At 40.9% G+C, this 21,895-nt stretch overlaps 1 protein-coding gene and 1 long non-coding RNA gene across 2 annotated transcripts; one reads left to right on the forward strand and one right to left on the reverse strand.

The window, feature by feature from the left end:
* Positions 1-1,792: 1,792 nt before the first annotated feature.
* On the forward strand, positions 1,793-21,663 carry si:dkey-199f5.8 (beta-1,4-galactosyltransferase 3). The gene is made up of 7 exons (XM_051405262.1): positions 1,793-1,986; positions 12,930-14,332; positions 16,479-16,714; positions 17,322-17,509; positions 17,625-17,747; positions 18,041-18,145; positions 18,316-21,663. The coding sequence occupies exons 2-7, from the start codon at positions 14,059-14,061 to the stop codon at positions 18,644-18,646; spliced, it is 1,257 nt and encodes a 418-aa protein (XP_051261222.1). The 5' UTR covers positions 1,793-1,986; positions 12,930-14,058; the 3' UTR covers positions 18,647-21,663.
* Positions 11,564-12,573, reverse strand: LOC127366414 (uncharacterized). The gene is made up of 2 exons (XR_007885310.1): positions 12,383-12,573; positions 11,564-11,682 (listed from the first exon to the last, which is right to left on the reverse strand). It is a non-coding gene; the product is annotated as an uncharacterized LOC127366414 (long non-coding RNA).
* Positions 21,664-21,895: the final 232 nt, after the last annotated feature.

The following is a 21,895-nucleotide window of genomic DNA, read 5'->3' on the forward strand; positions in this document are numbered from 1 at the left end:
AATATACTGTTTTGTGGATAAACTCCTGCCAGTGTTTGAATCTTGGAGTTGACAGAGTTGACTCAAATGGATGCCAGGTGCGGGCCCAGCTTCTTGTTTAGTCCTTAAATGCAGTCTTCCGTGCTGCTCAGTGGCCCTCTGCCTCTCCTGTTTTAAGTCTGCCCATCCGTTGAACCAGTGCAGCCCGAGGTTGCAGCTCTCCCTTCAGGCCACAAGTGGGGAGAAGATCATTCATTACAGCTTCCAAACGGCAGTAACAGTAAAACAAATGCACACCAAGCTATACAGCAAAATACCACCTTTGTACACCAGTTGTGTGAATTTACATGGACAGGATGAGGACCAGAGCCCCTTGAAGAAAAGCTCAGACTCTATTTGAATTAAAAATAATGAGAGAATCTAAAAATGGTTATTCTGAGATGTAACTTGCTCTTACATCCATTAAAAGTTTAGGAACGGTAGTGGGACCCACCTGTGTTTCACTTGGTCTCTGCTAGGAAGGCTGTAAGTGACCTGGTCAAAATAGTAGTGACAGAGCTGCAGGGTTGCCAGTTCTGGCCGGTGAGACATCCTGGCAAAGATTTGATCCAGGATGTGGTTTTGTCCAAAGTCCTGTCCGGGGAAGAGTCTACACCACAAAGCTGACACCAAAGCATCCATGCTGGTTTGTGCTGCTGAGTGCCTGTCATTAAATAACTCAGCCATTTTGCTAAATCTGTCCCATCGAAAACATAGACAAGAATAATAATAATGTGTTTATTGATATTTTCATGTAATCACATACCGTATTTCTGATTGATTTGTATTAATCAGAACTGACATTTTAAGATTTGTCAGATGAATTCATAAAAAAATAAATGATTGTTACTTACCTTAACTTTGAAATGCAACTTAACCTTCAGTATGAAATGTGAAATGTGTTGTTTTCTTTTATTTTGTGTGCTGTTCTAGAACATGTAGCTTTATTTAAATAGTGAAAGATCAGGAAAATCACATCAAGCTGATCGTGATGAATTCATAAATGGACAAATATAAGCTCTAGAACAAGTTAAACCTGTAGGCTTAGTTAACTGTTGTTTTAATATAAGGGACATGGCCTGTATGAAGTTATTTCTTCGAGGTATGCCCCAGCTGTTACAAGTTGTATACATGCATTAAAAACATGGAATATGTAAATCACAGATTCAGTCAGTACTGTCATGTGTTTTTGCAAACTTTTGGAAACTTTAATATAATTGAATGTCCAAGAAAAGCAAACTCAACCACACTTTATTAAACGTTTAAAAAAAAAAAACTTGATTCACCTTTGATTAGATTTGCGGAAATCGAAACCAAACTCAAAAGTGACAGCCAACTGGGTCAATGACGTTAAATCTCCAAACCAAACGTGGTTACCGTGTGCTTTATTTTTAACAGGTTAAACCTGATCATGGTTCTTCTTTTTTTCAGTCTGAAGCCACATCAGGTCTTCCCAACAAAATCCAACTAAATCCACATCTTTTGAGTGTTAAACAGCTGTATATGTTTTACACCTAACTATGTAACAGCTTTTTGACTTCATAAGACGTCCAGTGTAGCGCGATTTTTCACGTGTTAATTTTAAAAAAAAAAATAATAATAATAATAATAATAATAATAATAAACACAGACATTTTCAACCAATAGATTAATTATTTCTTCCAGCTCAGCCAAGAGTGACTCAGTGTGTCACCTCACGTTGAATTAGTTTCGCTCCAGTGTAATTTGGTGTTCGGAGTGAAGGGGAGGGGGAAAGCTGCTGTGCGACATTGACTCTGCTCATTCGCTCTTCGGCACTGTGGCACTGTGGCACATCGCAGCGGACGGCTCACCATCAACTTCAAAACATATCGGAAATCCGGAGGAGGGAGGGTGTTGTTGTTTTATTTATTTATTTTTTTTTGTGGGGGGGGATATCGGCGGCTAACAGCTACGTTACCAGCCTAAGGTTTCCTGCAACACCATCTGGTAAGGATGAAACCATTAAACATATTGCTAACCGACACCTTAAAAAAACAAAAAAAAAAACAGAAAGCGTGTGCTAGCTAACGTAGCTAGCCAGCTAACTAACGTCTGTTTTAACCCAACGGCGGCTAGCTTCGTGTTTTTGGTTTCCCCCGACACAGCTGGGTGAGTGTCGGCTGGGGTTGGGAGGGAATAGTTTCCCCCCCCTTTACAGAGTTAACCAGGATTGTGTGGTTTAACGTTGAAGTGTGGTCGATTATCTCTTGGTTTTGAGCAATCAGTCACACAACAGTTGAACTCGGGTTAGTAAACGACGGTGAAGTAACGGTAACGTCATTAAATAATCCGACGAATAACGTCAATAAACGGTTAAACGACCATTTTGCTCCAACGCTGACAGAAAGTAGAGGGTTTTTTCTAGGTTTTAAAGGTCTTTATTATACTAACTCAGCATTAGCTAACATAGCCAACATTGTGTACGATAATGTTAGTCAATATTAGGTCAATGACTGTACGTTACCCCCCCAAGAAAAAGTCAGCTTGCGTTACTTTTAGTTTAAGTTAGTTAACAAAACTTGAAAGTTAGCTTGACCTACAAGTTGCCACACGTCTGTGTTTCTGCTCAAAGCCCAGAGGGCGACACAGGCAACACCAAAAAAAAAAAGTTTGTAAATAAGTTTAGTCACAACTGGAGTGGGCAACAACTCGGGATATTAATAGCTGTGGACTCATGAGAGGGGTTGAGTTAGCCCGAAACGTGTGTGAGTGTTGGAAGAAATACTCTTTTGATTGCGACATTTCGTGCTACTCTCTGGCTTGGGCTCCTTGACTTACAGCTGAAACAAGTTTCATAGCCTCTATTCTTTTCCAGTAGTTTCATGTGTACCCTCCTCAGCTGAACAAAAGGCTCTACATGGCGGCCCCTCCCCCATCGGATTGATTAAGTACTTGAGAAATGAAAGGACCGATGAAGGCAGGGGTTGTCAGCGCTGTGTGACAAAATCAGCCCTGATCCAACAGGGGTTTCCATATTGTCAGTGGTTACCACATGTCCTGGAAAACATTGATATTTAGAAACTAGTTTTCCAGTCATGGGGGCACTTAGAAATTGATTGAAATGACCAAACATCCTGTAAATAATCTATGTTCGAAAAATGGAATTGTGTTTTATTCTCTCACTCATCTACATTAACCTAGTTTTGATGAAAACGGCATTAAACTGTCAAATAACTGGAGACAGAAAGCGGAAAATGAGTGGAAAAACAGTGTCCCGTCAAACGCTGACCCACCTACCTGTAATGACCTTGCATCGCTTCACCATGAAGCCTGCATCACAAAAGAAGGAGGAATAAAACTGTGTAAACAACCTGTAAATTATACGACGTGTTGTCCTGTATTGTCAAGAAAACTTCTGGGAAATGATTTCTTAAAAAGAGTGGGAACCCTGTACCAAAACTCAAAAAAATCCAAACCATACACACTGCTTTTAAAGTAGTAATGCACCGATATACCGGTCGAACATCGGTATGGGAAGTTTGTATGTTTGCCTTATCGAATGACTTTTATCTGTTGTGTCACATCAGTTTGGCTCCGGCTTTATGTTCTGTTGGTTATTTGAGAAATAATTATCTCTGTTTTGTAGCACTGGCACAAATCACATGCAAATGTGCTCCATGCAGCAACAGGGACACATGTTGGATGAGAAATGTTCTGAGGTTCAACAAGGCAGAAATGCTTATCTTTTTGTAGCTTTATTTGTTTCCCTGCCACAAAAAGAGTGAATAAATAATAGGGGTGGGTAAAAATATCGATTCAGCAGTGCATTGCAATATATTTTTTCCCAATTCAATATCGATTCATTACATCCTCTGAATCGATTCAAGCCCCTGGCCAGTGGGGGGCGCGGTGAGCACCTTTTGTGTGATTTGCGTTGTACGGACTCGACCACACAACGACAACATGGCAACCGAAGCAGTGTTAAACCTCCGCCTTCAACTTTAAAAGCAGACGTTTGGAGTCATTTTGGATTCCAGTGTAAACACGGGACACAGAAAATAGACCAAAGTAAGGTAGTGAGTAAGCTGTGCCAGGCGGTACTAAAATACGGCAATAACACAACAAATTTGCGCAGCCACTTAAGCCGACACCATGCAGATGCTCTGTACCAACCCGCAAAAAACTAAATCAGTCATCAGCCAAAATGTATTTTAAACATCGGTGTCGGCTCAGAAGTTGAACAGCGTTGCTATCATTGCCATACGTATTGTAATAGCTACAAAGCAACACCATATATGTTTGTTGTGCCAGCATTACATCAGTTTGTCCTAAACAGTTCTTTCACATAGGTCCTAGCATGGCCTTGTGTCAGTAGTTACAGTATATAATCAGAAAGAAAATATAGCTCTGTGAATGAGTCTGTCTGCTACAGAGTTATTCATGTAATTTGCATTCAAATTGTGTCTACCCAACCAGCTGACAAAAAAAATTGAACCCACGGCAGTACTTCAAAAGAAGTCAAATTATGCAGGAAAACCACAGACCTGGCAACCTGGAATGCAGGAAACAGACAGTATAATTATTTTTTCCACCCCAGGAAGAAGGACCAGTATTTTAACCTGTTATCTGATATGTTCTCTTTGTTTTATGTTACGCACTGTGTGTTCAGTATTATGTACTCATCACACCCAGTTTTTATTTTATTTGTGTAAATTCATCAGACGCACTAATGCGTTCCAGGAAGCTTTCACTCTGTGCACACAGTTTTTCAACACTTACTACGCAACTGATCTCTCTTATATTAAGAAGAGACCTCCAACTAGTTATGACAGCCTCTGTCTCTGTGACATAAGTGCTTTTTTAAAAACGTTTCCCATAAAAGATAAATGTACAATAACTAGTCATAGTAACATGGTTACACAGCTCAGCACCAAGATGTAAAAACAACATACAAGCTTCCTTTCTGAGATCTCTTTTTCCTGTCTCGGTTAAGTGGTGGCAGAGAATAAAAGCTTCCCCCTCTGCACATGACCACTGGCAGTTATTGCGATTAAGGTTGATTGTGACAATACAATCCTGTGACACTTTTTTTCTAAAAAATAATACAGGTTTTCCAATTATCATCTTGCACATTGCTGCAACAGATGTTCTTTATCCTTTTGAACAATAATCTATTTACTTTATAAAGACTAAAATTGCGCCTAAAAATGGCTAAATAATTCCATTTGAGATATGTATATACGTCACTGGGAGATGTTGTTGTCATACTTCCTACCAGAGCATAGTACTTATCCCAGTTAAGATTGTTTGATCCAAAATATTGTCACTTTATTGATATTGAGACCCTGGGTTAAAATAACAAAGATATTTTGTTGTAATGATCTCAAGGTTAAAACGCAGCTCCCATAGATAATAACTTTTTTTTGTAAACTGACTAATAAGCAGGGCTGCAGCTATCGAATATTTTGGTAATCGAGTATTCTATAGAATATTCCATCGATTCATCGAGTATTCGGATAAAACATACTTTTGCTTAATTAAAGCCCGATTTATAAATATACAATAGATAACAAGACAGATGACTGTTTTCAGTTTTCAGTCCCGGCGTCTGCCGTTCTGTACAGCAAAACTGTACACACACGTTACAGAGCCCGCTTGCGTCTTCTTCCGCGTTGTTGGGGACGCATAGCCTGTGACGTAAGCACGTTGTGTGACACTAAAAAGAATCCGTGCAAAACGTGAGCTTTACGAGGCTTCGAGGCAGACGACATTCCTCGATCATTCTTTGTAATCGAGTTATCGAGGTACTCGTTGCAGCCCTACTAATAAGTGTAAGTTGTTGGTATCAGCTCTCAGACTGTCAGATTGGATCTCACTATCTGACATACTTTTGTTTCTTGTATCTTTGCGCATTAGATATTCACATGAAACAACCGTTGGCAGTCCCTTAAGGCCCAGTGTGTTTTGTGTGTTTCATTTCTTTGCAGTTTCATTTTTGTTTAAATAAGCTAAATGGCACAAACAGCGGTATCAACTGTCTTCTTTCTTGTGTAACCTGTTGCCCGTTTTGTTGTGGGTTTTCCAGCCCCACGGGGGTTTCCTGATCTCCATGGTTGTCATTGCTAAGTATGCAAACCATTGTCCCTGGTGGGTTGGTTATAGCTGGAGGTGAACACTATGGAAACAGCATGAGACACCAGAGGAAGAAAGATGAGAAGGAAAAGTGGGAGGAAGGAGGAGGATGATGTGTTTTTTTCCCCTCTCCTCAGCAGTCTGTCCCAGCAGAGTCGTACTCGAGGGAACAGCCATAGAGACATGTACCAGCTGCACCCACGATGAATGGCCAGAGCTCAGGATGGGTTGCCATGACAAGGACGCTGGTACGCGTTGTTATGCAGACACCTCTTTTCTCAGGGCATGTTTGCACATTATTTCATTGCCTGGTCTTGCTTGGTTAGCGAGCGAGCGAGAGAGAGAGAGAGAGAGAGAGAGAGCCTGCTTGCGTATACAGAATTTGAATAACATTTTTACCTTAAGTCTGTTTAAGGCGGATGGTGGTTTGTGTACAGAATATTTCCCTAATGTCCTGGCAGCCTAGTGAAGAAGCCATGCTGTTGTGTAAGAGCTGTTTGCGGTCTGCTGGCCACATCTGTCCAAATCAGTTTCACTCTTATGTGCAGTATTAAACACCAGTTCCTAAACCAGTAGAAATACTCCTGTTAATTAGCTTACACTCACAGGTCCTCGCTGCATGAGTGTTCAGGAGTGGCATATACCAGTTGTTCAGCTGTGGAATACAGCCAACGTCCCAAAGCCCCCCAAACAAGAGCCCAATAAGTGCTTCTTTAAAATCCATTGTGAGGAATTTGACTTTGTAGTCTATAGGTAAGGCCTGGTTTCCTAAGCCTGGTATCCGTCTTTTAAGAATGAGGAAATGATAACTCAATACAATAATTCCTGTTAATGCTGAATGGCTGAGTAATGGTTGAATAACTCCAGGGGATAATGCTTTCATTCCAGACTTTATATCCCAATGCACTGCCCTGATGCTAATGGGTTGCCCAGCGTGATTGTAAAGAAACCTGGTGTGTTCAAATCATGTGAGACCACAATGAACCAAACAGCACTCTGGTGCTGCCTTGAATAGATTTTGTTTCAGCAAATGGCAAATAGTTAGAAGTAACTTTAATGCAAGATATAAATATAATGGATGCTAATACAACATAACCACAAACTAATATAGCCCAGAAAGAAATACTCAACTGATATTGAATCATCTCCTGACTAAATGAGAGAGGAAAAATTGTTTAAAAAAAGGTAAATTGTTCAACTTGCCTGACGTAAAACATCACTTTGCCTGTTCAGCCATGGCACTGTGCATTTGCTAATTGGATTAGAATGAGGTCAGATTTTAGCCTTGTCTGTGAATCATTACAGGTGTTGATGATTCATTGAGATCTTCAAAGCGTGACTTTACTCCCAAACAGACACGTACATGGGCAGCCTTGTAGTTCTGTTTATATTGTTTTCTCTTTTTAGCCGCTTGGACATTGGTAGTGACCAGAGAGCCTATACCTACACCCTCTGATGATGAAATGTACGTCACTTGAAGTGTACTCAGGGACTGGGAAAGTATATTTCCTCTACAGGGACATTTTTTAAATCCACAAAGGGAGGGAGAAGATCAAACAAACTACATAAGCTTAAACTAACTATATTACGTATAAACTTGTCCAGAGAAAGAGAGAGCAGCTCCAATGAACTGTTTGAAAACTTACAAGCTATATGAAAACTCTAACCAAGGAAACGGAAGAGAAAGTTGTTGTATATCCTGAACTTTGATATATCAGAACTGAAAACCAGACAGGAAAGCCCATTTATGGGAGCAGATCGGAAACCGAATGTTGCTGGTGGGTGTTGTTCTATTACCCGCCACGTGTAATACTACACAGCTAACGACACTGCGTAGTCAACCCTCTGCTAACAAGTGCTTCATCTCAGTGCTCCTCATTGCCCTGCGGGGCTTTTCTACCAGACAAATAACACCAGGTCCTAGAGGTAATAAAAGAAAGCTAACTACACCTTATGTTAACTATGTTTTATGATCTCTTCCCACCTATCTGATTCTGAACACAAGGCATTTACTGACGGGGCTTATTGGTCCGTTTCTTTATTGATTTCTGATAAATATTCTGTGTAGGAAACAAGTAGGCCTACAGAGGTTTTCAGTTTCAACACCACTGTTTTATGAACTCTGAGCCTGAACACAGTGTAGAAACAATGGAAAAAACTACTCCCGTGTGACTCAGGTGTGTCAAAGCTCCACTGCTATTAATTTGGATTTTCAACTTTGTAAATTGGATGTTTTTAATGGGTGAGCTGCTTCGTTGGGAATCATTGGCACTGGTCTGAGAGTATCAAATACATGTCATTCGTTGAATGTAAGTCCACGTTGCATAGAATGATCTTTTCAGCATATTGCGGATGTTTCCACCCTTACTCGAAATGAACCTTTTACAGATATTACAACAAGCACTGTGCTTTTGACCGTTTCTTCCTCTCAGGCCATGACTCAGTCTTGTTGCAAATTTCCAGCAATGTAGACACATGAGTTTGCAACGCCCAACTGTCAAAAAAAAAATGCACAGCATTAAAACAAGTGATAACAGTTTGGAACTGGTTCTCGCTTCCTATCTTAAGTTCTGTTCCTACCAGACCTTTTGTGTTTCAACCCATTTCCATCAATGCTCTTTCTGCACTCTTTAAGCAGCCACAGATCTGACCTTCCATCTAATCACAGAATACAGAGTTCTGTTTCATTCATTAATCTTATTTTACTGGTAAGTTCTTCTCTGGTAGAAGATGCCTTTTTAATGACATCAGTTGCCGTTGCCTCTCCTATTGATGGCCATCTTAGATGTTCGATGTGTATAAATGTGTCACTGTGTCCTGCTACCTTGACCTGCTGTCCATAGTTAGATAAATAATTTAGGCGCGATGGATAGCAAGTTCTCATAGCATGCAGGAGTCTTATGCTGTAACCATGAATAAAAGCATAAAGTGAATGTTTTTGTAAAAGTGAGTGGGATTTGACTTTTCCCCCCCTCTAACAGTAGTAGAGGCTTAGCAGATTGAACAGGAAGGTCATGCGTTTAAGACTGGAGAGCACTCGCTCGTCCTCAATAGGCTGGCACATATAGGAATGATGACATACTCGGGTAGATGTGAAAGCTTCAACCCCTAATGCAGAGCCTTACTATGAGCTTCAGTGGGGTTAAGAGGTTTTAAGGACCTTTCTATCTAGTCTAGGTTGTGTGGCCAGATTTTCTCTTTTTTTCGTATTTGCCAATACCTAATAGCTTTTTTTCTTGACTTTTTTTCACTGCTTTGAAGACAGTTGCAGACAATTTAGTAAAACAGCATTTTACTCAAGTGGGAATGGGTCACATCTCTGCTCTGTACTCTGCTCATTTGATGTGAACCAGCTGTGCCTGGAATTTCTGGCTCAGATAACCACCAACTGTTAAATAACCCTTGACAGGTAGCAACCTTGGGTGTTGGAAATGTGAGGTTTTTGTGCATAAATGCTACTGATCAGTGCCTTTACTGTTGGAGAGGGGAGAAAAGGGAAGAAAGAAGAAAGGCGATTCAGGTGTTAGGACTGTTAGAGACTCAGTAGGAATGTCTGGTTAGGTAAACTTCTTCTGTGGTGACCCCCACTGTGACTTGGTCTGGCTGCTTGTTTACCTCCTTCAGGGGCTGCTATGACTGTGAAAAGACTGTGCATGAGTTCTTTGCTGTCCCTTTTAGGAATTGCAGTGCTGACCATAAACTATTGTCCCTAGAAGATGATCTAAATATATAACTCCCATACTCTAACCCCATCTCGTTGTATTTTCTTGTCTGCTCTTTATCTAACCCCCATGCCAGGCCTCTTGGCTCCTCTTGCATTCATTCATGTGTGTGCAAGCATGCATGTGGACATACCGCATATATGTAATATTAATGCCCCAAGGGGCGGAAAGAAAAATGTCCCATTTGTTGGCTATTAAGTGCCATCGCTGTTTAATCCACACTTTGCACAGTGAGATTTAAAAAAACCATAAGAAGAGAGACCAGAAAAGGCTTGCTTTGGCATGCTGGATGTATGATATGCCATGCCAAACCTGCCTCTTTTTAAAATTCTAAATGCAGAAAGGAAGGATATCGTGCAGGAGAAACAATGAAGTCAAAAGAACATAGTGTAACCAGACTGTTGGCTGCTGTCCCTCTCCCCCTCCGGCTCCTTTTAGTTTGCTTTGTCCTCCTCTCTCTTTGGTTCACTCCTCATCCTCAGCCTTTTAGCTACACAGAAAGATTCGTCTAAATCTAGTCACTGGGTCTCTTTTATACGTGTGTTAAGTCAGTGCCTGAGCTTTGTTGAAGGAGGTGCCTGTTGCCAAGTTCTCTCACTGTACAAGCCAGCTCAATCACAATATGGCCCTCAGGCACTAAAGCAGACCAGACTTATCATTTCTCCCCCTTGTAAAGACATTCATATACCTCATTACAAACTAATGTGACGCTGGATTATGGAAGAATAGGAGGAGGGTGTCATAGCTTAAATTTGGTCTCTGGGGGTTTTCCTAATGAATGATGCTTAGTCATCTAGTGGTTCAAACCTGCACATTGCATTGAGTTTATCAGCTGTTTTGTCCTTCCATCTCAAGTGGTTTAATCTTGTGAGCCTCAAAGATCATGAACTAGTTAGTAACTAACTAAAAGACGACTGTTTTCCAGGTCACTTGTTTTTGTGTTCTGGATCACATTTCTGCGTGGTGGAGTTGAATTTCCTCACTGCAGGATTAACCAGAGTCTTTATGGCGTGATCTTTTATAAGTCATATCCATAATCTATGGGGTTATTATAGGTGCCAGGCAAAGTGAGAGGGGTCAATGTTCCATCTGCTCACAGTTCCACATGCAGGATGAAAATCATCTGCAGCGGCAGGCAGAGGCTTTCCTCTCCCTTTTGATACACATATCCCCTAAGAGAAAACCCTTTTATTATCCTTGAACTGAAAATCCTCTGAGTCAGCTGTCAAAGCAAAATGCAGAAATACATCAACACTACAGTTCAGCTTGTCAGATGTCATCAATATCTCTGTGTAGTTGTAGTTCAAGCAGGCTGTGTGTTATAAAACAACATTGCATTGCAGAGCTGACTCCTTTTTAAAAACTAGATGTTAATATGTAATGGTGTGGGGAAAAGTAGTTTTCTTGTAATTATCAAGACAAATAATTATAATTAATCACTTGTGTGATTTTATGTGTGATTTTAATTATTGCAGTATTGGCTGATTTATTCTTATATTATTTATTCTTAACAGCATTGTATATTTAGAATCAAAATGTATTAATTATTCTATCATTATTATATCCACCTGTTTTATTGTTTACTCACAAATACTTTCCTTTTCCCTCATCTTCCCCTCCACGCACACACCTACACCTCACTTCTCACACACCGGCTGCCCCCCCCTCTCTGCTCGTCTTTCCATATACAGGAAGTGTGTGTCTGCTTCGTTACTTTGATCAGCAGTATGTTTTATAAAGTGGCCGGAGAAACACAACTCACGTTTTGAACGTTTTTCAGCCGGGATTCCGTATTCATCACTCTGTGCTTGTGACATCCACCAGATAACGTCTCTGTCTCTGCAAAATACTAACACGAGTCCCTGGCCGTTAATATACAGAGTATATTCAATCAATGATCTATGTACCAAGTAAATCTCTGTGTCACAGAATGAATAACTCTACCAAGGAATAAAATAAATGCGTCAGCTGTTCGGCTAAACTAATTAGAGCGCATATCATCCGATTACGATCGGTGACCAATCAATCGGAGCACCCTAAGTAGTCTTCTTTCTTTTTTCCATCTCTTGGCAGAGCACTCTGTTGTTTTTTCTTCTTCATCTTTGCTGTTTTCCATCTCTCTCTCTTAACAAGCTGCGTTAATAGCATAAGAACACTGCTTCTGATATCTAATGTACTCTGCCAAGAAGAGTGCTCATAATGCATTGTTTTCCCCTGTGTAATTAGTCATACACCAAGGGCTGAAGATGTCAACACCATACTGATGATACAGTAGGAATAAACTTAACTGGGATTTAAACGACTGCACTTTCAATTTCTAGAAATTGAAAGTCAAAATATAAAAATGTGTTTATGAAGGCCATAACAGTAGAACATTACCATTAGTTAAGTTCAAGTTCACTGGGATGCATTTCAGTTCTATATGTGCCTTTCCTTTAATGCGACAGACTTAAACAAATATTGACTTTTTGGAATTAAATAGAAGCTGTAAAACCAGTAATGGTATTATGTTTAGGTGAGAGGTTGGCAGCTGCTCTTGCTCTTCTTACCTTATTTCTCTCTCAGTCTCTCCACCACCAGTGTTGTAGCATTCAGTGGGATTAGGATTAGCGACCTTAGGCTGGCTACTTTAACAAGCACTAATTGATTTGCAACCAAGGATATGTTGGATACTGCAGCAGACAGCATCGGAGCAGTGGTAGGGGTTACACAAGGTTGGCAAAGACAACATTGCAGAAAACTACAGGGCCACAGAGTTCATTGGCTCTAGATGTAGGAAGTTTCATACACATGGTGGTGCATGGCTTCCCATCTGCCATCCACTGTGGGCAGCAGGGCTCTCTTGGGTGGTTGGGGGGGCATCTGCACTGGAGCCCATGCTGTGCCTGATTAGTTCAGGCTATCCAACTGTGCTGTTGAGTCTCCCTGTAAACAAACACAATCCACTTGTTTGGCCTGCACTGCACACAATTAGTCATTGTTTGTATGGGAAAGACATTCTGCTGTAAGTACAAAATCGCTGATGTCAACAGTTTGAACCAAAGGGTGTCAGTCAATGTAACGGCCCCTCCTCCTCTTCTGTGTTTTGTCTTTCAGAGCCGTGCTGGAGTGATTGGTTCAGTTCCTGTCCATCCAGTGAATCTAGTGGCTACCAGCCCAGTGAGCTGCGAAGTGTCTAATAGCGGTGGATTGCATCATTATGAGACAATAGCAGTGGGAATCAAAACTCTCCCTCCTCCTCTCTTCCTCCGTCTCCTCTCCCATTGCTTTTTCTCTCAGCTCGACTCTCTGCTGAAACCCTCACCCTAACAAATACACAGTCGCCCACACACACACACACACACACATGCAACCCTCTGACCACTCCTCCCACGCTGGTCATTGTCCACTCCCCCTGTCTCCCCAGCCAGTCAGGCAGTGAGTCGATGGAGGCTGTGTAATCCTCTGTAAAGTATAGGGCCTATACGGCTGCATATGCTCCCTTTTGTCATGGCGGCTGTTATTGTTGCAGAGGCCTCCCTCAGGAGAGAACATGAGGGAGAACAGAAGGCAGCATAAAGCTCACAAAGGGAGGAAGAGAGAGCGAGAGAGTGAGTGAGAGACACTGACATTGGCATTTATTTGACCGCAGGAGAATGAGCTTCACGGGGCCACGGATGGAATTTATTGGGGGTGAAACCACATGATGTGGGACTGGCATTACCACCCCACGCCAATCACAAATTGGACCAACAGTCAACTTTGGAGATATTTGCCACATAGTGACCTGCAGCAGGGAATGCAGTGAAATAGAGAAAAGTTGACAAGACTTTTCTTCTTGGTTCAGAATATTTTTCTATTTTTCCTCTCCTTGGAGTTTTCTTTTTAATTACAGCCTACCAAAAGTGCCTTTTTTGTGTTACTTTTGTCTATTTTTTTCCACACATCTTGTTCTATATTCATACTCCATATTGCCACAGATTATTGCATTTCACTTTACACATAACTGTCACATTGCCATATTTTAGAGAAGGTACATAGTATATTTGACTTTGTGGATGTTAACTGCCACATCACCAGCCTCCATCAAATTCACAGTTGACAATCGTCTCCTTCCTGAACTTTATTCTGCTTGGGGAGAGTTTACCAGCATTAAATCACTGAGAGTCAGGTTGTTCCAGAACAGCTGACTTTCTGCACTGCCTCCTCCCGACCTCTGTTGTTTGGACGACCAGGAGCCGTCGCCATGGTCAGTATCCAGTCCAAATGGCGCTACCTTTTCATGTTTCTGGGCATCCAGCTGGTGGTCATGGCGCTGCTGTCCCGAGAGGGATACCAGAAGAGGGTCTCTTACTTCATCCGCATCTTCCGCAAGCCTGACACCTTTGGCCTTTTTGGTCGCAACCACACAACAACTGGCATCACTGGAGGGGATGTGTATGCCAACCTCTCCCACCTATCCAGAGCTCATAGCCATGGAGATGACATGCCCCTGTGTCCTAAGAAGTCCCCTTATGTCGGTGAGTGGTCTCCCCTGCTTCTGTGTTATTCCAAAGGACCTGATAAGACCATGTTACTGAAGGTAGATTTCTCTCTCCTTCACACACACACATTTTTAAATACAGCATTGATGTATAAAAAAAAACATACCTGGTCATTTTCCAGAATTACATATTGCTGTGATTCGAGCCCTGTGTTTACCTGCAAATAAGCTGCCCCTCTATAAACCAACATTTATTACGGTCATAATTGATTTTTAATGGATTTTGAAGCTAATTGTTTATTTGCAAGTTTGTAATCTTGACTACTCCAGTTCAGTAGTGTGTTTAATACGATAAATCAGACACCTACTTGAGTACAATGAAACAGCAAGCAAACATACTGTATTGCCCATATACATCAATGTAAACAAGGATGTAGTGACAAATTAGCAACCATGATGGTTTCAATATGGATGAAAGCTTACATGCTTAACTCAGTCATCACAGAATGAATGAATGACTGAAAACTTGCAGACTTTAAATTTTACTTACCAGGTAACCTAATACGGTGTGTCCTTTTTTTGTGTGGGAAAAAAATCGATTTTGTAAATGTCAGTTTGCCAAAAAGTCAAATTCTGCTTCCCAGCTGTCAACTTCACATCTTTCGACCGCATCATCATCTCAGTTTGTGTGATGACAAACTGAGCAAACTCCATCCACTGATGAAGACAATGAGATAGTGTTGAAAGCTTGGGGGTAGTAAGTGACCTTTGGTACATTCCATTTATTTATATATTTGTCTTTGCCCTCCCCACTTCCTCCTCCACACTTATTACACATTGCCTGGATAAAGGTGAGCCAGCTTAATGTTTGTTCAGTATACCTGAGATGCACTGTCAAAATAGGCTTAGTTTCCTGTTCCCTGGGTTCTGCCCTCAGCCCTTTTGTTACTGCCAGCAATCTTAAACTTCATTGTGAAAACTGAGCTACAAGACATTGACTGCTTTCCTAGCAAAAAAAAAGGATAAAGGTTATTGAGGTATTTCTTGACAATTTGGTCAGGCAGCAGGAACGGAGGAACAGAAACCACCTGGAGGTTTACTGACAAAGCTTTGAGGAAGAGAGAATGAACAGTCCAAACAGGTTTGGTTGGAATATCACAGCCAGATTTAGTGGGGTACATGCTGGAATTTTTTCATTGTAGAATATCACAACAAGTTGATTGTCCCGTGTTGGCAAAACACAAATGTCTGCAATTAACAGACATTCGATTCATAATTTTGCCTTTTATACAATGTTATTGTATTGTCTAATTATCGTGTTGATTTAATTATCATTAGAAACCATTGTTAGATCCTGCTGGGAAGCACTGAAAACCAGTGGTATAATAATACATAACTCTAGGCCATATTTCCCTACTGGTTTCCTATCATACTTTAATATTTAGGCTGATATGATCATGAAAGGGATATTAAATTGTGTACTACTAGAAAGTCTTAATTTTTTCTGACTTAAATGATCATTTGACTCTTGAAATTGTTGCTGACCCATTTTCGGTCCATCGACTAGTTGCTTAATTTATTATAATCATTTCAGAATTAGACTCATTGTACACATTACACTAGGTTAGCTAGATAGGCTAGGCGTTGACATGTATCGACCTTGTTTTCACATGCCCAGTTATTGCTTTGTAGGGTAGGCTCTTTGTAGAAAGCTTTGTAAGATGTCAGTTATTAATCTAGTGTGACTAGTGTGATGCACCAAACACATCATTCGTAGTTGCCCAGTACAACTGCAGATAAGAAAGTTACTGACAGCATGATCAATATCTTAAAAGTCAGCAGGATCATAAGTGTAGGCAGCATTAGTATTGCAAAGGTGTTGGTTTGAAACAGAATTGTTCAGATTGTGATCCAAGATGTAATAACATTTTTGCATACTCAAATGTACTTCGCTGCTCAAACTTAAACAAAAAATAAGTGTTAAAACTGGTATTTGTACATTTACTAACACCTCAAACTAACACAAGTTCAGTTCAAAATGTTCGACAACAAAGGAAGGTTCAAACTGCAACCTCACGTTCAAATCATAGGCTCTCGTAGTCTAACCAGACTATTTGCCTTCACTCCATCAAACATATCGTGTTTCCTACTGGTAATGACAGCTGACCCATTTCTGCCCACAGGTGGGCCAATCCACGTCAGCTTTCCATCAGGGCTCACTCTAGCAGAGGTTCAGAGGAAAAATCCACTGGTGGTGCGCGGTGGACGCTACAGGCCGCCCGACTGTGAGGCGAGGCACCGAACTGCCATCATCATTCCCCACAGACTCAGAGAACACCACCTTAAGTTCCTGTTGTACTACCTACATCCTTTCCTGCAGCGACAACAGCTCCATTATGGGATTTACGTCATTCACCAGGTGAAACACTCACACAACCAAGTCATATATTGTCTCAAAGGGTGAATAAGGGATTGAAATAACATTTTACTTTTGATTAATATAGATTTCATATTTGGCTGAAACATAAGGAAATTTTCTGTCAGATATTTACAGCTAATATATAGTTGATTTGACCTGTAGGCACACTGTCCTCGGTTTGATACCTACAGTTCAGGCTAGATGAAGAGTGCCCTCTAGTGGGCTCTCACTGGATGTTAGAGGATGAGAATGCTCAAGTGGCTTAGAGGATTTAATCTCCTTAGCTGCTAACAATTCATTCATGTTTACTCCTCAGCACTTAAGCTCTTATACCTCTTGAGCTGGATTTCTGCACAGTCATATTGTTGAATCTTGCTCCTTATGATTTATCCTGCCTCGGCTTAGAGGATACCTCAAAATAAGCCCAGAGTGTTTGAATAAACGTTGGATGAGTAAAACATTAACATCTGAATTAGGCCTGAAATTATAATGCAACATTAACATTGAGGTAGAGATGAGCAGTATATCTATATTTAACATTTATTATGGGATACGTTTTTTTTTTATTGTGCACATTAAATGTTTGTGTTTTCTCCGGTGCTCTCAGGCTGGAAACTACACATTTAACAGGGCCAAGCTAATGAATGTGGGTTTCCGGGAGGCCATGAAAGAGGAAGAATGGGACTGTCTCTTCTTCCATGATGTGGACCTCATTCCAGAGGACGATCGCAACACATACATCTGCGACTCCAACCCCAAGCACGCTGCCATCGCCATGGACAAGTTTGGCTACAAGTATGTCCTTTTACATCTGTGAATGTTCATTGAAGGGTTCGCTCTTCACAGCTAGACCAATAGCACATTCTGTGTTCCACATTGAAATTTTTTTTTTATCTTTAATCCTCTCCAGGCTTCCGTACAAGATGTACTTTGGAGGAGTGTCAGCTCTGACGCCACTGCACTACCTCAAAATGAACGGCTTTCCCAATAACTACTGGGGCTGGGGTGGAGAGGACGACGATATTGGAGTCAGGTGAGAATAGTTTACCCCAGATGCTGCGGTGAATAATGCATCTGTAGCCAGTCAGACATTGATGTTCCCTGACCTCTGGTGTGACATTGAGGCTACACTAACCAAAAACAGCCTTCAGTTAACCACAAAGGAATGTAGGTCAGAATAAAAAAGTCAGAGAGACAAAAAGGACCCCACTTCAATTCTGTTATGGATACAAGACCACAATGTTGGTATCCTCATGACCCACATTAGGAGATGTGTGAGACCCAGTTGGACTGTGAAATACTGACACTTTTTTCTCATCTTCTCAGAGTGTCTCTGGCAGGGATGTACATCACTCGTCCGTCACTGAAGGTTGGCCGCTACAAGATGATTAAACATAAGCTGGACAAAGGCAACGATATAAACCCAAAGAGGTACAGTAAACATGTTGATGCATCCAATTTTACATGGGAAGTTTTTAGCAAATCTGAATTTAGTTTGCATGCAGACTCCAAACATTTGTTTGTGTTTTTATACTACAGGTAAAATGTGATGGTATGCAGCCTTCAATATTCAATGCTCTGTCTTTGCTCTTGATTCAAAGGTTCAACATGCTGGCCAAGACACGTCAGACCTGGAAGATGGATGGAATGAACACAGCTGAATATGAGACAATCTCACTGCAATACCTGCCCCTATACACCAACATCACTGTCAACATCGGCACTGAGGATGGTCTACACGCACCTCCCCGAACACCACCTCCCACCAAAGCTGAAGGAAAACCTGCACCCGTTGGGAAATTCTGGGCCGATACCAATAAAAATATATCAAAGCACCTGCCGAAGTCCCAGCAGAAGTCCCAGCAGAAGTCCCAGCCGAAGTCCCAGCCGAACCCCCTTGCCAAACTCAAAGAGGGCCACTCAGAGAAATAGTCTATCCTAAGAGACTACTAATCATGTTTCACTCTGCCATAACTTCAGTGGGTGGTTTTTCACCTCATTGGGTTTTCGTCAGTGTGTGGAAGAATTAGTTTGTGGAGAATCAACATCATACTTGTATGCGAACAGTGGGGCACTGATTTGGGTGATAGAAACACCTGATTTATAAAAAACAAACAAAACAATGAACCTGAATTGATCAACCCTTAGGTGACTGCTCTCCACCTTGATTCCCGCAACGTCACTAATTATTCTTCCAAGGGAGCCACAGTGAAGAGTGAAGGGTTAAAGTTGGACTCTATGAGTTTATGTATCCACAGCGCTGTGGTCGCTGGTTAAACCTTGTGATGCCTTAGAATCTTGTTCTTTTCTGTCTTTTCACTAGTACCTTACATTATTTTGAATATTGGGTTTAGTGGAGCAGTAGCTGCAATTTCCAGCAGTCACACTGTGCCACAAGTCTGACTCATTGCTTGTCTCAGCACCAATGAATACATGAGTGAAGATGATGGTTTTTGTTTCTCTGTGTGTGTGTGTGTGTGTGTGTGTGTGTGTGTGTGTGTGTGTGTGTGTGTGTGTGTGTGTGTGTGTGTGTGTGTGTGTGTGTGTGTGTGTGTGTGTGTGTGTGTGTGTGTGTGTGTGTGTGTGTGTGTGTGTGTGTGTGTGTGTGTGTGTGTGTGTGTGTGTGTGTGTGTGTGGCTGCTACAGTGAGTACCGAGTGCAGGACCGTTACTACGATTACGGCGCACATATCCTGTATCTGTCTACAAATATCTAGGGTGTTGTTTAGAAGGTGGTCCCAAACAAAGATGCTGGTCTGTATCTGTCTGGTTTTTGTATCAAAACATGGACCGTTTTGGATGCTGTACACATAATAATTTTGCGTCTTGCCATGGTCCGTGAAATTACCAGTGAGTGAGAATAGTGTACATTTTTAATTCTGTACACCAAGGCCAACGTACAGTTCCTCTGTGTAGCGTTTAGCTTAGTCAGTGAATTCAGTTCAGCCTTTCAAATTCCAGCATATCCAATATTTACATCATCTGATTGAATTTTCTGTCTGTGTGTGTGTGTGTGTGTGTGTGTGTGTTTGCCTTTATCATGAGCAGATCTTGGTGGCTGTGATCAGTCCTCTGCCTTTAGCTGAGCTTTTAATTCACATCAAAATGGAGTCTTGCTTAACTTATATATATATATATATAAGCATATATAAGCTGATTATGTACAGTGGTTTTGCTATATAACTCCTTATATAAATGTTCTGGCTTGCTCCCATAACACTTTATATACAGTCGATCGTTATAATGTGCTTCTTTTTAAAGTCACTGCTGTTGTGTCATCAGATCAGGAGTAGGAGTTGAGATCAGTAAGTGCTGTTTCAAGCTCAAGTTACTGTAGCCAAAATGTATCCGTGTAGACAAACAAGTTAGTTCAGTGGCTTGAGCCCAAAGCACATGACACATCCCTGATCGCTGTTGATGGGCAGTGGAAGTTGTTATGCTGCTGTTGCAAGAGAACATTTTGATTGTGCATGTTTTTTTGTTCAGTTAAAGGATTATATTGTCCTTTTGTGTTTTTAAGAAAGCATCTTGGGACTGATTTTAATCATTCTAAACCCCTCAAAGTAATGTGGACATACTGATGACCAATGCAAAGTATGTTACAGATATCTTTAGCAACATTTGCCAATAAGGAAACAGGCTGTGTTTCTTTCTCTTTTCTTTCCCCCTTTTTATTCTTCAATTTTTTTTTTCTTTGAAGCAACTTGTCACTTACTTGTTTACTATCGCCATCCATAACGTGACCCAATTCTCTCACAGTTTGACTCCTTAAAGAAGTTATCGCATTGAGACATCTGCCATATCTTTTCCACTAGTGCCCGTATACTGCATGCCGACTGTCTGCCCTCCTCTTCACTTCTCTTCCACTCTGACAGATTTGATTGTTTACGCGAGAGAGAAAAAGCCCAGTACCTTTTTAGTTTTTGAGTGTGGCTGTACTGGCAGGTGAACATGGCTGAAACCAAAGACGACTGCATGGAAAGCTGTGATGATGGATAAGAAAATTGTGTGTGTGTGTGTGTGGCATACAGTATACTCCATATGTTGTGAATGGTTTCCGTGACACTGTATTATTCTGTCTTAATGAACAGGCCTATCATTTCTTCTTATCAATATTTGTAGCCTATTTCAGTTCAAAGAATCTCTAACCAACATGTATTCAGTAAAAACTGCAGATGAACTCTTTTTTTGTGAATGGATGACGCTGTTTCATGATTTTCTTTTAATTTTCTTCAAATGCTGTACTGAAAACATATTTATCTTCCTGTCATTGTATTTGTCTGCTGAAATGGGTGAGACGGACTCTGAGAGTGGTTGCCTGTGATTTTCATAAATAGATGACTATATATTGCATTATAATTTTGATGTGAATTCATATTCAACTCCCTATGGCCTTAGCAACACACACAGTACTAGTATTTCAACACTTGGTTACAAATAGCATCTTTATATCAAGACTAGATATGCATGGCAAAGAACCTATTAGTAAGGGTATGGGAATGTACTGAGCACAACATGGAGATGATACATATCAGTGCTCACCTAGAAAATATGAAGCATGCTGAACTGTCTATGTTGTGAACTGGAAACTGGTCTTATTGTGATTTTTAAATTCAAGTTTCCATCTGCTGTGCGGAGTGCTCCTCACTGTTTGAGCTAAATGTTCAAAGGAAGCTTTAATTTCCAAAGTCACAATGTACAGTCTCTATCAATTTACTGTGTAACACTTGATCGGATGTTTTTTCTTTTTTTTTTTTAAGTTACTTTACATTTGATTTGGTTTGATTCTGTTATGATGTGGATAAGCTCAACAGCAATAGAAAGCAGTCATCACAGGGTAGTGCTGAAGCAAACAAGGGCAGTGTGACTGTGATTTATTTCTGCTCTTTATGAATTCTGCACAGTCCAGAGTGGCCTTAAATTCATTAATAAACTGATTATTGAAAAGAATTTTAGTTGTCTTTTTAAGTATGTTTTTTGGGGCTCTTTTTGCCTTTATTACAGTGACAGCTGAAGATAGACAGCAAAGGGGGGCAGAGAGAGGGGATGACACGCAGCAAAGGGCTGCAGGCCAGATTCGAATCCTGGGCCGCTGCAGCAAGGACTCAGCCTCGGTACATGGGTCGCCAGCTCTACCCACTGAGCTATCCAGGCGCCCTTTTTTTTTGTCTTTTTGTAATAA

Source organism: Dicentrarchus labrax, unplaced genomic scaffold (genome assembly GCF_905237075.1).
Source record: "Dicentrarchus labrax unplaced genomic scaffold, dlabrax2021, whole genome shotgun sequence".
In the NCBI taxonomy this organism is placed as follows: domain Eukaryota; kingdom Metazoa; phylum Chordata; class Actinopteri; family Moronidae; genus Dicentrarchus; species Dicentrarchus labrax.